The sequence below is a fragment of the Nyctibius grandis genome, chromosome 9 (genome assembly GCF_013368605.1).
Source record: "Nyctibius grandis isolate bNycGra1 chromosome 9, bNycGra1.pri, whole genome shotgun sequence".
NCBI classification, from domain to species: Eukaryota; Metazoa; Chordata; class Aves; order Nyctibiiformes; family Nyctibiidae; genus Nyctibius; species Nyctibius grandis.
The window spans coordinates 12,544,759-12,560,841 of NC_090666.1; the positions used below are offsets into that span (position 1 = coordinate 12,544,759).

At 35.1% G+C, this 16,083-nt stretch overlaps 1 protein-coding gene across 1 annotated transcript in view; it reads left to right on the plus strand.

The window, feature by feature from the left end:
- Positions 1 to 16,083, plus strand: part of CCDC141 (coiled-coil domain containing 141) — a 99,236-nt gene that overhangs the window by 29,626 nt on the left and 53,527 nt on the right. The window contains 1 exon segment of the mRNA XM_068407350.1: positions 6,549 to 6,668. Coding sequence (XP_068263451.1) covers positions 6,549 to 6,668 — 120 coding nt within the window.

Genomic DNA, 16,083 nt, shown 5'->3' on the forward strand with positions numbered 1-16,083 from the left:
TTGTCAGAAAAAAGATACAGGGAGAGTCCTGCTCCACATCTTGGGATATTAAGTATGTTGAGGAGGAACCTATGCAAAGCTAACTGCCAAAGTCTAACAAGATTTCGGAAACAGCTTGCTGTTTTAGAGTAAGGGATAAATATGTGGGGTCTTTTTTGGAGCCAAGAACACTTCTTTTAAAAAAAAAATTCACATTGCCTGAGATGTTAAGTGTCATTATTTCATAAAATTTACTGGGGAATTCTACTTGTCCTCATCACATAAGGGATAAATATTTGGGAGTAACCAGCTAGAATTCACCCTCATTTAGGTGGGATTGAAAACATTGTGCAGTGATTTTTTTGTGTGTGTATGTTTCCATTTCCTCTCTAGTATGTGCTCACATCACAAAGAGTAAGTGTAGAATCTGTTTTCTACTGACAAGTTTCCTGATCATCTGAAGAGAGTGGCCAGTATTTAACTACCTGTTAGCTCATACCTGCGTTCAGTCTGAGGCTGGTGTACACACAAAAGGAAAAATTCAAATAGTTTTTAATATCATGATTATCAGAATATACTTGTTTAGTATCTGCATTAGAGTCAAACCTGGTATAATGTATGATTTGTACGTTTATGGACAATTAATTTGCATGCATCATGGACAAATAATATATTCACATGTAAATACAAACACTGGAAAATTAACTTTTAGAGACTTAATGTAAAATTTCTCTCTCTGGCCTCTAACACATTATGCATATATTTCTGAGTGATGACAGAAATTAAACTCTCAGAGCCTCTCAGCACATCTGAAAACTAACATTCCAGTCTCTGTACATTGACTAGATGCCTCTTGATATCTCATGGTGCTACATATGTAAGAACAGCATATTGAACTCCTGCTGAAATTAATGGGAGTTCAGGGGATACAGAGAAAGCAGAGTACTGGAGATGAGCTCTGCTGGGTAAGATCTAAGAGTGGATTTTTGCTCTTCGTATTGCCCCTGTGTTGCTAGGCATAATTATGCAATACAGGAGGCTGGGTTGCTTTTTCAAAAGAAAAGCCAAGCAGCTGTAAAGATCACTACTTATTACCTGGTCCTGAAGAACTAGATATGCAGCACCTTCCTTTGATCTCTAATTGTAATGTGATGATCTGATAGTCATGATTCTAACATGTAACATGTTTCTTTCTCAGTATTTTCAATATGTGAAAGCTTACTTATTTTACATTTAGAGAAGGGTATCTGACCTTCCTTTATGGAAGTGTCAGCATCATATTTTCTGATAATCTCTTTCATTAACGAAAATCAGAGGCAGATTGGCCTATTTTGTGCATAGTTAGTTATCTTCAGAAAAAGATTTATGAAAGTAATTTTTCTTAATCAATCCAATCATGCATATATGAGATAATTAAAATTATTCATGGTACTTGGTCACATCAAGGGCAGAGATAAGAGCTGATTAAACTCAGGACAGGTGAGTACACCCACATTTGCTATCTAGACAGATATATGGGAAACTAACTATCTTGGTATCAGTCACAGTTCCCTTTTTTTTTATTTCATTTTCATTAAAGGTAGTTTAATTGACATAAAAAATCAAGTAGTGTAGCTCAGTGAATTAAAGGCTGTCATCGGATTTTACCCCCCATAAATGCAGGGCATTCTTTTTCGCTTGTAATCCTCACATAGCAAATTGATAGGTGTATGATCGTACTTGCCTAGAAGAATTTCTATATGGTAGGGTACGGAAAGGTTCTGCTGTTTCTTTGCTTGAAAGCAAAATTGTGTTATGAAAAATGGATATTTTCATTTTAACATCTGCTAACAAGGATCCGCAAATCCAAATATGTAAGTGCATGAATAGGAGGAGAAATCCACAGCAGTAGCTAATGTGTATAGAACTGTCTAAATGTGGACTACATCTGGTGGTGTGCTCTTTGATTTTTTTCCAATAGCTGTACACAGCATAGTGCTGCTACTGCTACTGACAGCTAGAATGAAAATACCGAGTTTATCTCAGTTTGGAGGCAAGTCCGAAGGTTGTCATTTAATGCATAAAATTATTTGAATCATCAAAATGTTGTATAAAGTTCCTCTGTGAAGTTTTGACTTGATGTTTGATTCCAGCACATTCTGCAAAGGCTTTCTTCATAAAAATCAAAAATTGTATTTTACAATGAATGCTAAGACATTTAGACCTAAATGGGTTTATATTATTCAAAACTGTAATCAGATAAACTTAAGATTGCTTCTCTGCTAGCTGCTTCTAGTGAAATCGTGATTTTGCCACTGTCTTAATTATGGCCAACACTTCTCCTCTTGTGTATTTCCAAATGTCTGATCTCCTGTCCCATTTCTCCTGATAGTGATAAATTAGTTCCTCTTACTACTCTTGCATATATGGGCCAACTTCATAGGACTCCCAGACTTTGCTCCTATGTAAAAAAAGCCGTACACCTTGAAACCAAATGAGTTTCTGACACCCTGTCAAACTCGCTCCATTGTTAGTCAGCCATACTCTTTCCTGAGAGTATACGTATTCTCCTTACAGTATGCATGTACCTATATGGATTACTTGGTTTTAATATTTCACAATTGCAAATGTTCCCTTCAAAATTGAAATGATTACTCTTATTAGATAATATTCTAAATAACTTCTGCATTTGGGAACATTGTGTAAACAAAGTTGCTTCTTAAAAAAAGGAGGCAAAAAATAACAAACAGTGCTTTTGTCTACATAGGCAAGAAACATCACAAATGAAAAGGAATGTTCCACTATATTGGAACATGAAATCCTTTTGTTGATTGGTATACATAACATTTAGTGCTGTTTGTTTTTTTTTTATTTCCAGAGTCTTTTACAGTCCTTCACAAACATGGTATAATGAGGCACTAGTAGGTACTCTGGGGCGATGCAATCCTGATACTTAGTTCTTTTTCTCATAAAGGATTATTTTATTATTCCCCTTCTTTATAAGGCTGTACATGATCACAGAAAAGTCACTAAAGCCCAGAATTTAAACTGAAGTGCTGCATTTTTCTTTAAAAATGTGTCGTGGTCCCATTTTGCGCTAACTTGTTATTTATGAAATTAGACAAGGATGCTTCACTAGCAATATGGTGAAGATAAATGCATCGAGGATTAGGGAAGGGCTTAGGTAGTATTGTTATGAAGAGACTGAAACGTCCCCAAGATGAACAAAGACAGATCTGTATTGTCATGATAATGCCTTCACATACCGATGATAAAAATATTATTTGAGATTTGAGATAGGATGTAAAACATCAGCCACTCAAATACAGTGGTGATTGTGATGAAAAAAAACCCTGTCTGGTATTTAATAAAAGTAAGCTTATTGTTAATGCACTGCAGAAATTATTTGAGAATAGCTCATCCTGCAGCTCAGTGTAGGTATGTCAACATACAAAGTGCAGGCTGCTCAAGTTCAAACTGCCTGAGGTAAGGTCAGATTTAATTTAGGACATGTTAAGTATGTGTGTTTTAATACATACAGGAAGAAGGAGTGAAAAACGAAGACGTTCCTAGTGGGAATAATTTTGAGAAAGAAAAGTGTGTTACTTCTTAATTTCTGTTCTCTGCTATATTTGCCCCTTCTCTCTCTAGTCTCACATGAGCGTTAGATTGTTCAAGAGGTTCAGTAGAGCCCAGGACAACGTATGTGCGTACGGACTTTGAATTGATATGTGCAAGAACTCCCCTCTCCTGAAAACGCTGCCGGCTACACGAGTCTCGGGCGCAGTGCGCGGGTGTGGCAGCGGGGCTACAGGGGCGGGCGGCCTCGCGCCCGTCACAGCCGCTTCCTGCCGGCGCCGCAGCGGCCGCGCTGCAGGGCACAGCCGAGCCCTCAGTGAAGCTGGTGTTAAAACGCCTTTAAGAAAGGTAAAAGACTGCACAGACACAGTGAGGAGTGAGGGGGAAGGAAAAAGAGCGGGAAAAAAGATGCAGTGAACACTAAGGTCGGTGAAGAAGGAGGGGGAGGAGGTGCCCCAGGGGCTGGAGCAGGTATTCCCCTGCAGCCTGTGGAAGTTTTGGAAAAGATCACACCGCAGCAGGCATTTCCCTGCAGCCTGTGGAGAGGACCACGTCAGAGCAAACATCTACACTGCAGCTCATGGAGGGGTCCACGCTGGAGCAGTTAGATATTCCCTGAAGGAACTGTGGCCACAGAGAGCCCATGCTGGAGCAGGGTATCCTGACAGGAACTGCAGCCCCCAGAAGGATCCGTGCTGATCTAGGGGAAAAGTGAGGAGGAAATAGTGACAGAGAGGAACTATTATGTACTGACCATAACCCCACATCCCCCTGTGTCACTTGGTGAGAGGGGGTAGGTAGAGGAGTTGGGAATGAAGGAGTGAAATTCACCCTGAAGAAAAGGGCTGGGTAGGAGGAAGGTGTTTTAGTTTTTGTCTTTGTTTCTCAACAAATCTATAATTGGCAAGAAATTAATTTAATTTTCCTCAAGTTGAGTCTGTTTCACCTGTGATGGTAACTGGTAAGTGGTCTACCTGTCTTTATCTGGACCCATGAGCTTTTTCATTTTATTTTCTCCCTGTTCTGCAAAGGAAGAGATGTAAGAGAGTGGCTGGGTAAGCGTCTGGCAGCTGGCCAAGGCCAACCCACCAAAACAAGATAAGATGTGCTGTTGGTTCCATTTACACCCTCCCACCCCAGTTATTTGTTGGAAAACTTGCATCTCCTTCTGAATTGACAGTGGGAAATGTAGGAAGGCAATAGAAGACTATATATAAGCATTAAAATTACCTGGACCATAATCAGTTCAAAATGAGCAGTTTAACAACCTGAGAAAAATGTTGAAGATCCTTTGATTTCTGATATGGATTATTCATCACAAACAGAGCAGAGAATTATTGTAAATTAATGACAAAATTATTTTTTGAAGAACAGAAGTGATTTTAGATTTCAACCAATCAAGAAAAAAGAGTTTTTCAAACAGATGTATTAACCTTCTCTTTCCTATCCCTCCACGAAAATCACTGAAAGTAAGGTTCTCAGTTTCTTTCTTAAAAAGCAGTTAAATATTCCCAGCTGTTGCTTGAGCTAAGCTGGCACAACTGAAATCACTCAATGGTATTAGCTGTAGTGGAAGCCAGCTGATTAAACTCGCTGTAAAGGAAAGAAATATTGGGAAGTGGTAAAGGGGTGAACACTGAATAACAGGGTTAAAGAATGACTTTTTCCTCTGCCTAGCATTACAGAAATACTAGCTTGTTTTGCGAAGCAGATACATGATACAGAGAACAGCCCTAATTTACAGAGAAATTTTTCTTTCCCTTTTAGCACAGTTTTTATTGTCCATTCCATTCATTTATGTTCCAATGGACCCATAATAAATGTTCTGTGAAAATGTGCTTCCAGGAAAAATGTTTCAATTAGTAAGTACACATCTGGAGGATATGCTCAAGAAATGAAGGCTTGGTGGTAAAATAATCTGTTTACTTTCCTAGATCTGTTGAACTCCTGAGATAATGTGCGCAATTTTTTATTTGTAACTGAAAATATTTCCAACACATTTTAAAGGTTCTTTCATTTTTAGAATTGTTTGAATTTATTAAAAATAGCTTCTACATGAGCAGATGATTAAAAAAAAAAAAATATCTGTAGTGTGCTATTGAAATCTGTAGTATCTAGAGTACAAAGTAATTCTTAGTATGCCATATATGATTTAAGTATAGTGGTGATTTTCCAGACTGAAAAGATTGGAGGAAATCTAGTTAATACTAATAGCCCAGCCCATTCTGACTACTATTTTAAAATGCAAAGCTTCACTCAGGAATTCTTGCCATGTGTTGTTTACAAGAAAGTGAGAGGTACCTACTGTGAATCAAGCAGAAATAAATGCAAGTCATTCTGTGCAATTTAGAAGATACACTTGTACACTGCATACGTTTGCTCCATATACTTGCTGAAGTAAGTCTAGTAAGATGTAATGATTTTTTTTTAAAGCTACTAAAGATTATTCCACATAATATTATCTCAATAGCTTAACTGGGTTTTTCCAAGCCAGAGATGGAGAGGTTCTATTAGGTTATAAGGCCCACTTAGTCTTTTTTTTTTCTTTTTTTTTTTTTCTTTTTTTTGTGTTCTTGCAAAAGTACTCACATTTATAGTCTTCTACCGTGTGCAAAGGGGTATTTTTAAGTTAATGTGATTCTGGGGAAAATGTGCAATGTCTTTACGTGTTATAAAACGTGTTTATTCTATGTGTGACTATAACTTGATTTTTCTTTTACTGTGTTAATTTATAATTTGGTCATACTTCATGAATACATTTTTGTCTGTTTTGTTACATATACTCCAATACTTGTTTGTTTTGACCACAGTCCTGTCCTTCTGCATTTGTTAACATTTAAATGATACAAATGTGAACATTTGAATAAAAGCATGAACATTAGGAATGAAAAATTAAAGGAATGAAAATTAGGCCTTCTTTTGTAGATGAAACTGTCTTGTACATATTTTAAAAAATGGACAGTCGCTTCTCAAATATTTTACTGACTGAATTCTTTTTATTATTTGTTTAGATAACGTCATGGTACAAGAAAAACATCAGAGATTATTTTCACAAGCAAAAGTTAGGCTCATCTCTGTTGGAAAACGAAGAGTTACTTCAAGAGCTTGGAGAAATGGAAGTCAAAGTGAAAGTAAGAAATATGATAATTGATTAGGGAAGTAACTTTAAAAATTAGTAGCAAAACGTGAACTTTATTTATTAAGCACATATAGGAGTAGATACTTGGTATGTTACATAACATATATATTTCTATATGTCTAAATGGGATTTTTTTTTTTTTCATTTTACTACTTTTAATGCAGGCCTCCATGTTTCTCAGTGTTTTTGTCATTTAGTTTTAAAAGCTATTGATAAGGTGAAAGAAGTGTAATCCTTTATGTTGTTTAGTTGTTTTTTCGATTTAGTGATCAAGTTCCAGACTGGTAGTTTACATATTAAACCATGTTGCAAAAAATAAAAAGCAATTTTATTAGAATATTACCAAAGTTTAATGTTCATAAAGGATAAAAATCCAATCACTTCTACCATAATTCATTGTCACTGAACTGTGTAAATGATTAGAAGAGTTATTTGCCCATTTATTTCTTGGGAATGAAAGTAATTGAAAATACCATTTTCACGGTGAATATCAGCTTTCCAGAGAATAAATCTGTTTCTCTCTCTTATAAAAGCAAGACAGGATTAAAGACAATGTTCATATAAAAAAAAGGGATATTTGTATGATGTAAATGACATATTTAGAACCTTGTTTTAGATACCTGATGATAGCACAATTAAGGTAAGTGCTGTTGCTGGGTAAGGATCATTCCTCGCTGTATTATTTTCAAGCAATTGTATTTGGATAACCCAGATGATGAAGCAGGCCTTTTTCATCCAAAAACTATTCCAATAGAAATAAATGTCTTTTTAAAAGCTATTGTGTTGATAACAGCTAACAGGTTTATGATTGTTCACAGTTATGTTTCCTTGTAAGCTTTGTAGTTAAATGCTATACGTTTGCCTGTTTGCTTAGTTTACAGTTAACTGCTTCAGGGTTGTCATGTAAGCAGAATACAATAATATTTCTAATGCTTCTCCAAGCAGCATGTCAGAAAACACATTTTCTTCATCTAGGGAAGATGAGTATGAGAAGCTAAATTCTGCTGCAAAGCCTGAACAGACCTTTGGAACAAGAAAAGCAGAAGATAAACAGAAAATTAATAAGGTGTGGGGTGTTTTCAGAGAAAGAGGAACCCCTAAAAATATTTGAGGTGTCCTAAAATACTTCTGAATTTTAGAACTAACCAAATGATTATTAATCTTCCCCACATTCAGTGTTGAAAGGCTATTCTTGTAACTTGCTGTCTGAGTTAGAAATGATACTGTAACTACAGAAAGAACAATATGCATTTTGATTTTGTATAATAATCAATTCTTTTCATGGTTGAGCATCCAGAAAATAACTTACAAGAATAACACTTATTACAGTTTCACCTAACAATTCTTCTCCCATACATTATGTAGTAGATCATTCATACATGAATTGCTTTTTTTTCTGCTTAAGGTAATTTAAAATTTTTAGCATTAAAAATTTTTGTTACACATCCAAATGAATTATGATTTAGAACATCTAGCCTTCTGCTGTTCTCACTAGCAGCATGTTCTAGCAGAGCAAAATGAAATTTTTGAAGTGGATGTTACTGAACATGTTGGTTATGCTTATGATGTGCAAAAAGAGTGGCCATACTGCAAATACATTTCAGAAAGCTGAGTTATGGGGCTTTGTACATTAGTTTTTACAGTACCGAACTGCAGATGTTGAGACCAGAATAAAGGGGGAGCCTCGCATCTTGATTTTAAAATTCAGATAAAGTTTGCCAGTCAAATGTGTATTCCAGTAAATATTTGTTAGATAGCAGAGATTAAGATTAGATGTCATCACTGAACAAAGTAGTGTTTTACCTGTATGGTTGGAATACACTGAAATACAAAACAACCTAGAAATGAACTTGGCATCTTTGCTCACAGACTAAGCAAAACCAAGCTTATAAGATATATTATGTCCGAACATGAAATCCCCTAAATCTTCAGGAACTCACAAGCCTTCAGCATCTGATTGCTGATCGGAAGTTTTTTGACTTCATATGTATTTTGGAACTGCAGTGCTGTTGTGTGAAGTATTCACTCTGAGAAGTTGTTGACTAATCCCATGCAGAAGTTCGGGGAAGGCCAGTGAAGAGCTAGGTACAATATTAAAAAAATGATTTTACTAGTCCTGGAAACAGAAATGTTATTTCCGCTATATTCCCATACATGGGTGCACAAAATTCCCTTAAGCCACTTTTCCTGTAAAATTTTCATTTCAATTGGTCATAGAATATGATACTGTTGTCCAGGGTCACTACTTTCTAGGTTACAATATTTCACCCCAGTAATGACACAAATTCCTGGTAAGTCTGAAATTACAGTTAGCTGTTTTATTCAAATGAGCCTACTTTAAAAAAAGGTTGTACTCAATCTCTATAACTGACCTTTCCTAATTATTACATAGCACTCTGCTACTTTTTGTGCAACTGGAGAATTACTAAGTAATGATTTTATATTTTCTTCCAAATCACCTGTGAAGTTATTAAATATAATGTGGCAAGAGCACGTTTAGCAACAGAATGATTTTAAAAATACAATACTAGCAATTTATCTGGCTTTCTGTAAAGCAAACATCTGTAATTCCCAAAATATGTTTTCAGGCTGCATTCGGACCAAAAGAATATTGTGATGTATAATGACTCTGCTACATCTGTGCACCCTAATGTGCTTTGCAGACAATGGAGGTACTACTGTAAAATGACACTGCGTACCTTGTAACACAATCTGCTATAAAAACATGCAAAATGTGCTGCTTTTTGGAGCTCTAGGTTGGCATAGATTTTATACACATGCGTGTGATCACCACGCTTGGGTATTTGCTGGGCACTTTTGTGGTACAGAGTCATCAGAATTATTTTCTATTTGTTTTGTCATATGACATTTTTCTGCAAGGACTATCTTTCTTCCTGAAATCAAGAGTCATTATATAACTTGGAATATGTGACAAAATTGTAAAACACTCATAAAGATATTGCCAGGTTCACATGGAAAATTGGGGGGAAAAAAAGCCCACCACAAAACCCCCGCTATACATAGCTATCATACAATTCTATGTTATTTGTAAAATTTTAGAGTAGAAATTAAGTCCATCTTTTCAAATAGAAAGACATCTAACTACATTAGTGCTTCAAAATTCCTCCACCTCTATTTTACTGAGCAATTTTTAAATTGATAATTAATTTAAAAAAAAATCATTATTGCATTATTGATTCTTTAATGTTTTATTGACGGAAAAGCAGACACCAGTTTTTACTGTGTATATATTTGAAGCAATCTCTTTAGCAACAGGAAAAATACAGAATCATTTTTTTCTAGTAACACTAAATCTATAGTTGGAATTACCTTCCCTTCTGAAATCCCTTTAGTGTCCAACTTATGTTCTACTAAAAAAAAAAGTGAATATTCTACATTAATTTCAGAGTGAAATGTAGTTTCCAGAAGTCTTCAGAAGTTTTATCAGTTCATACAGTTAACTATTTTATACAGAAATTGTAGTGAAGAGCATTTCAGTTTATGTTCAGGAATACTTGGCTAATTAATTAATTACATACTTTTTCTGTAGGTCATTGCTTAGAGCATAGCTGATGTCTGCTGTCATTTGTCTAGTTCCCTCATGCCAAAATGGAATGTTTCCAAAAAGCACTTAGGGGCTTTAAAACATTTTATTTACCTTGCTGCAAAAATAAAGGTAGATTTTGATTAGTGTCTTTCCCATACTGTCGTAATGGCCATGACAGTTTCTAATAGCATTCTGTTCGAAGTAATAAGGACATTGATAAACTACTTTGGGATTTCTGTTAGGATGTAAAGTGGTGTAAATTAATCTTTCCAAGTAACATTTCATATGTATACTATAGCTTTGAGGGTATGGTGAAAAGTTTCTTTGTGATAGACATGCAGAGCAAATATAAGTGTTCTCATAGGGAGTAAGATAGTGGAAAGTTCTGGTATCTCAGCAATTTCACAAAAAACACACATACAGGTGTGTTTACTTACATGTATTGTTTCATTAAGACGAGCAGGACAAACAATTTGCTTAAATTTTCAGAGGCCAATCTAAGAAGGATTTACAGGATTAACAGCTTATGTATGTGACTGGGCTGAGAGAAGAAAGGAGAATGGTTTATTACGTTCTCAAGTTGATATCTTATCTTGAACCTGACCTTGCTAAGAGGTGAAACCCCTGAAAACATTAATGTTATCTTGTACAATAATCAAGACCAAAGATAAAACCAAGGATTCATAATTGGAAAAAAACCCTCAACCTTCCCAAACATTAAATAGACACACATACACACACCCCCTCAGGATTTGAGAGTAGAGGAGAGGCGGATTTAGGAAATCATGTCTCAATGGGGATATCTGCTGGCACTGATAAACTGCTTGCTGTTACATTTCTATGTATATTGGACATGCTTGGCATGATAAAAAAAGAACTGCTAGCACCACTTTGTGGCCAAATAAATTTAGGGATGAAGAAAAGTAGTATTCTAAATTGTTTACAATTTATCTAGTTTCTGCCACTTTTCAGGACTGAACAATGCTGGAATCAGTCATCCTTTTAATAAGGTTTAGTAGAAAGATGGAGAGTACTGCTCTGTTTTATAGATCTGCATGCTTATTGGGTCTGGAGTAGCCATGCTAGGTAATAACATACTCTATTTGAAGTTTCGGGGTGTTTCTTAATGACCAAATTAAATATCACTATCAGTTAGTAGCATTAATTGCTATATTTGTTGACATTAGGGATCGAGAATATTGTGTTTACCTGCTTTTTTCCCCAGATCTCACAGCTAATTCTTAGATACATGGAAAAGTTATTTCACAGTTAAACACCTGTCTGGAGCTCTCTTCTCTCTCTGGCCTTCCTGGATAGCCATGCTCCTTTACCATTCTCTGCATGGATGCAAACTCAGCTCTTGCCAGTTTTTCTGAGACTGACATTCTATTGAGGAATTTGATGAGAATTGCATTTCATCTGCATAGCAGATGTTTTAATGCACTCCTGCATTTCGATAGCTAGAGCAAAGCATGTAAAGAAAAAGAATTTTTCTTTATGGGCAATTTTATTTTTACCTAAATGTTGATCTTTTGTGTGTGGCAGATGCAAATCTACATTCATCTATCAGGTTCTTCTCACTGTCTGATTTTCCTGTAGTGCCATCTCACTGACTTAGGAGAATGCTCCTTTTCTGTCTATTATTTTTCTGTTGATGGTTTGGGGTTTTTTGGTGGTTGTTAATGATTTTGGTTTTTTTGGTAGGTCCCTCTCTGTCCTGGCATTATTTTTTAACATCTCTCAACTGTTTTGTGGGAGGTGACTGGCTTTGAATTACCTTTTCCTCTTTGTCTGTTGATTCTAACAACTCACTGTTAAGTACATTGATATAGCCACCCAGTGAACTTCCCAACAGATAGATCATATGGTAACTGTCATAGCAGGTCACAATCCTTTGCAGTTATATTAATGCACACTGTTTTATTTGTAATTTGAGGGAATGATACGATTATATTTGTAGTTATGCTGCAATGTAGTTATTGAAGGTAAAAGCCTTTCAGATATTCACAGGGGCTAAATTATCAATGTACCAATGTATCCGATGAATCAATTACAGGCAGAAGTTGGGCTCAGAAAAAGTGCAATTATGAGCATTTTTGCAGTATGAGAGAAGGGGCTAATTTATCATATATTCTGAAAAATATGTATTTTTATACTTAATTGGCTTTTGGTTTACATGCTATTTTATCTACTATATGGATCGCGATATGAACTCAAATAGACGTGTTTCAAGGTTTTCTCAGCTTAACTAGAATATTCCAGTGAAGACAGTTTTACACAACTTCTCAGTTTTTAATCCAAAGTTAGAATTTTTAAGTAAGAATGTTTATGGTATGGACCGAAAAAGCTCATTTATCCTACAGTAGTTGTTTACTAACTAGATAAAGTTGTACGTATTTCTACTTTTTTTTTTCAGGCTTGAGCTGGATATTTTTGAAGGCAGAAAAAGTTGAAAACTTTTACTTAAAGCCAAAATAATTTTACTTCATCAGTTTTAACACTCTTGAAAAATACCTGATTAATCAAGGAACCTAGAAAGGGCTCATTTTCCTTGCCAAATTGAATAGTGAAAGCAAGTGTTTAAAAGACTTACTACTGTGAGGAAAAGAATAGTGACATGAGCTAAGGAGACACGTGGAGTATAGGCACATACAATGCCATGTGTCTTTAATAGTCACAGGAATTCACAAGCATTTCTTGACAAATTGAGAAGTTAAGGTAATAGTAGGATTTGTGTTCCTTTCAGGGAAAATGAGTAACAGATATTTTAGTGCTGACTGACAGATTTTTATGGATTTAATATGTGGAAATTTGAAGGACATAAAAAACTGACTTTTCCACTGAGTTTTTATGTCCTGTTGATGGAAAGTATAGGCTTTTTATGTATAGAGACATTTCCTTATAAATAGAAAGCTAAAGATGAAATTCTTGCTAGCTATTTTATAGAAAATTGAAGCAATTTTGAGAGGATAGTCTAACTACATTTAATACCCTCAGAGACTGTGCAAGGTTGTAAAGTTCGTGGAATATTGTAAACTATGAATTATTATAATAAATTGGGTTTTTGAGCTTGTGTGAAAGGTTAGAGAAGCAGCTTGCCTTAGTATAAGTAAGGCAGAATTTAACCTATGCTTTAAGATCACCTGAAAGCTGCTATTGGGTACTTTGTACCAAACAGATCTATGAATGTTGTTACAGTGAAATCCTCTTGTAGGAAATAATGTCACAACAAGTTGAGTAATTTTCTTATAATTAGCCTTGCCTGCTCTAATTATAATTTACACAGTGATACACTGAAAAAATTCAGAACTTTTTTGGTTTTCTGTATCTGCTGCTAAGCTAACTAGAGACCATTTCCTTTCTTGCATAGAATATTATTTTTAATTATTATACAAATAGCGTATAATAACAAAATGAGCATGCACATATTCAACCGCACTTTCTTTGCCTTTTTTAGTTAATTATAATTAGTCCCAGTTAAAAGCTCCCAACTGCAGTGTTGTTTTCTAATTCTCATTAACATCTATATGTTTAAATGTAAGTTAAATTTTGATTAGAATCTGACCATGGAATGCATTTGGTACCAGTCATTCCAGCTGCAAATGTTGGAAAATTATGACATTGTAGTGCTGATACAATTGGATGTCAGGGGTCCACACCTTATTCATAAATAGGCCAATTAAGCTGTGTGTATGGAGAAACCTCCTTACTATTTTTTCCCAAGATAAATTCTTCAAGTAAAAAGGAACAAATACAGTACATCAGACTGTGATTATCCTCAAAATCCTCATTCTTGCTTAATATTAGTTAGGGCAGAGAGGCAAAGACAGGACTTTATGAAAGGGGAATTGTGCATTGAATAATACAGTGCAGGGTTTCACTTAATTAAAAGTACAGGCTGAAGATTATTGCATCCAGATCTCAGAAGTGGTCTTTATTTTAATTTGAAAGAAAAATAAAACAAAAAAAAATGAGGAAAGATTTTGCTATAGCTGTTTATCAGTAATAGACAAAACAAAAAAAAAATTTGTTTTATTATGCTCCAGATTAACCTCTTTTTACTTCACTAGGAAGCTGAAAGTGTCCTGCTCAAGTCCTCAAGGAATATTTATATGTTTGTTTTTTTTTTTTTTCCTGACTGTTTTCTTGGGAAGTAGTGCAATGTCATTGCAGGATGTTCCAAAACAGCAGTATTTTTTACAAGCATACAAGGAATTAGAATGGGCAGCATTTGGCGTTCAGGTGTATGTTTGTGGAAGATCTGAACTTGAATAATCTCTGAGAAGGCTTTTCATAAATGTTTCTTTATAGAAGGAAAGAAGGGTTAGCATGAGTGAGACAGGTTTGCATCTTTGTAGGCATACAGTGCAGATATATTGAAGCATAACCAGAACTCAGTTCTCAATGGAATTCTGGGATTCTGACACATCTTTCTTTTTCAAAATGAAACAAAGCTAAACTTGTTGAAATATGTGGAACTAGTTTTCCTGCCGAACCACTTAGAATCTGGTTGAAACATTTTAACACTACTGGATTATTTTCTGCTGGCTTTTTTTAAAATTGGAAATATTATAATAAAAGTTAAAAGCAAAACTAGATTTAACACAAAAAAAGCTAAAAAAAGACATTAATGCAGACCCATAGATTTTTACAGCTGCTTAGGTCTTCCGTGGCAGAAAGGTGAAAAGCATTCACCATGGTGGAAATATTACAGACTCAGCAGGATTATAATAGTTTTGCTTTGCCTATTCATCAGATTTTCAAGATGAAGGAATATGTTGCATTGGACAGAAATAGGATATTGATCAAATAAGTCTGTAATCTTGAGACATTTTACTAATTCAGTGGTGTTAGCAGTCCTTTTTATGTTTATTATCATGAAGTCTTTTTTAAATTTTTCCTCCTCAAAAAGCTTACTTAATACCTAAATAAGCTTTAATATCCTTTTAAATTGGTTTTAATTTAATGAAAATTTGCTTCTTAAAATCTTGTTTAGAGTCTCATATATCATATAAAGTGTTCATCCTTTTTTTCCTCAACTTTGCTAAAATATTTGTCTCTATTATAACCTGCAGCAGTTAGTGCCACAGACTAATTCATCCAGAAAGGTTCATCACTTAACATACCTTAGTAGTTGTTTTTTGAGAGAGATTAAGGGTATTGTTATATAATTCATGTTTTTGAGATTATTGCATTGCTATATATTGACAACACACCGGACATCACATTCCTTATTCCCATGGGTTTGTTCATATTTTAAAATTACTTTTGTTACCCATGCCAATACCCACTGTTTCAGCTTTAGTTCCTATGCTGTGAAGCTGCAGAAATGAATCGAAAGTTCAAGGCAAGAATATACAGGCATGCTCTGAATGCATGTGTTTTCCATTTTGAGGTATGATTTTCACTGATCTGTGAGTAACACTAGATCTTTTTCCTGAATTGTTCAAATTAGTCTAGAATGCAGCAAGGAAATTAGTCCTTTCTGTTGGAATTGTCATGTACTATTTAAGCTTGCCTGTGTTGGGCAATGGGTACGTTGGGAATTGTAGGGTGTCTCTCGCTTGTTAGTTGTTGGTCCAGATCTAGTCCATACCGATAGGGAGGGAGAGAGAACTGCATCTGATGGAGAAGTCTATGTAAAATAAGTTGCTGATCTTTTTGACCAAGTGTTTTTGCCATACCAGTTGTTGTCACAACAATGGACAATGTCAGAAAAGGAATGCACTGAACTACGCAGACAAAATAGGTCCTGCTTACTGTACTTCAAAGAAGGATAAAGCATGGTGGAATGCTGTAAGGGAATTAAAATTGCTGCTGTTTGTGAAAGATCTGTGAATAACCAGAGTAATTCTACTGG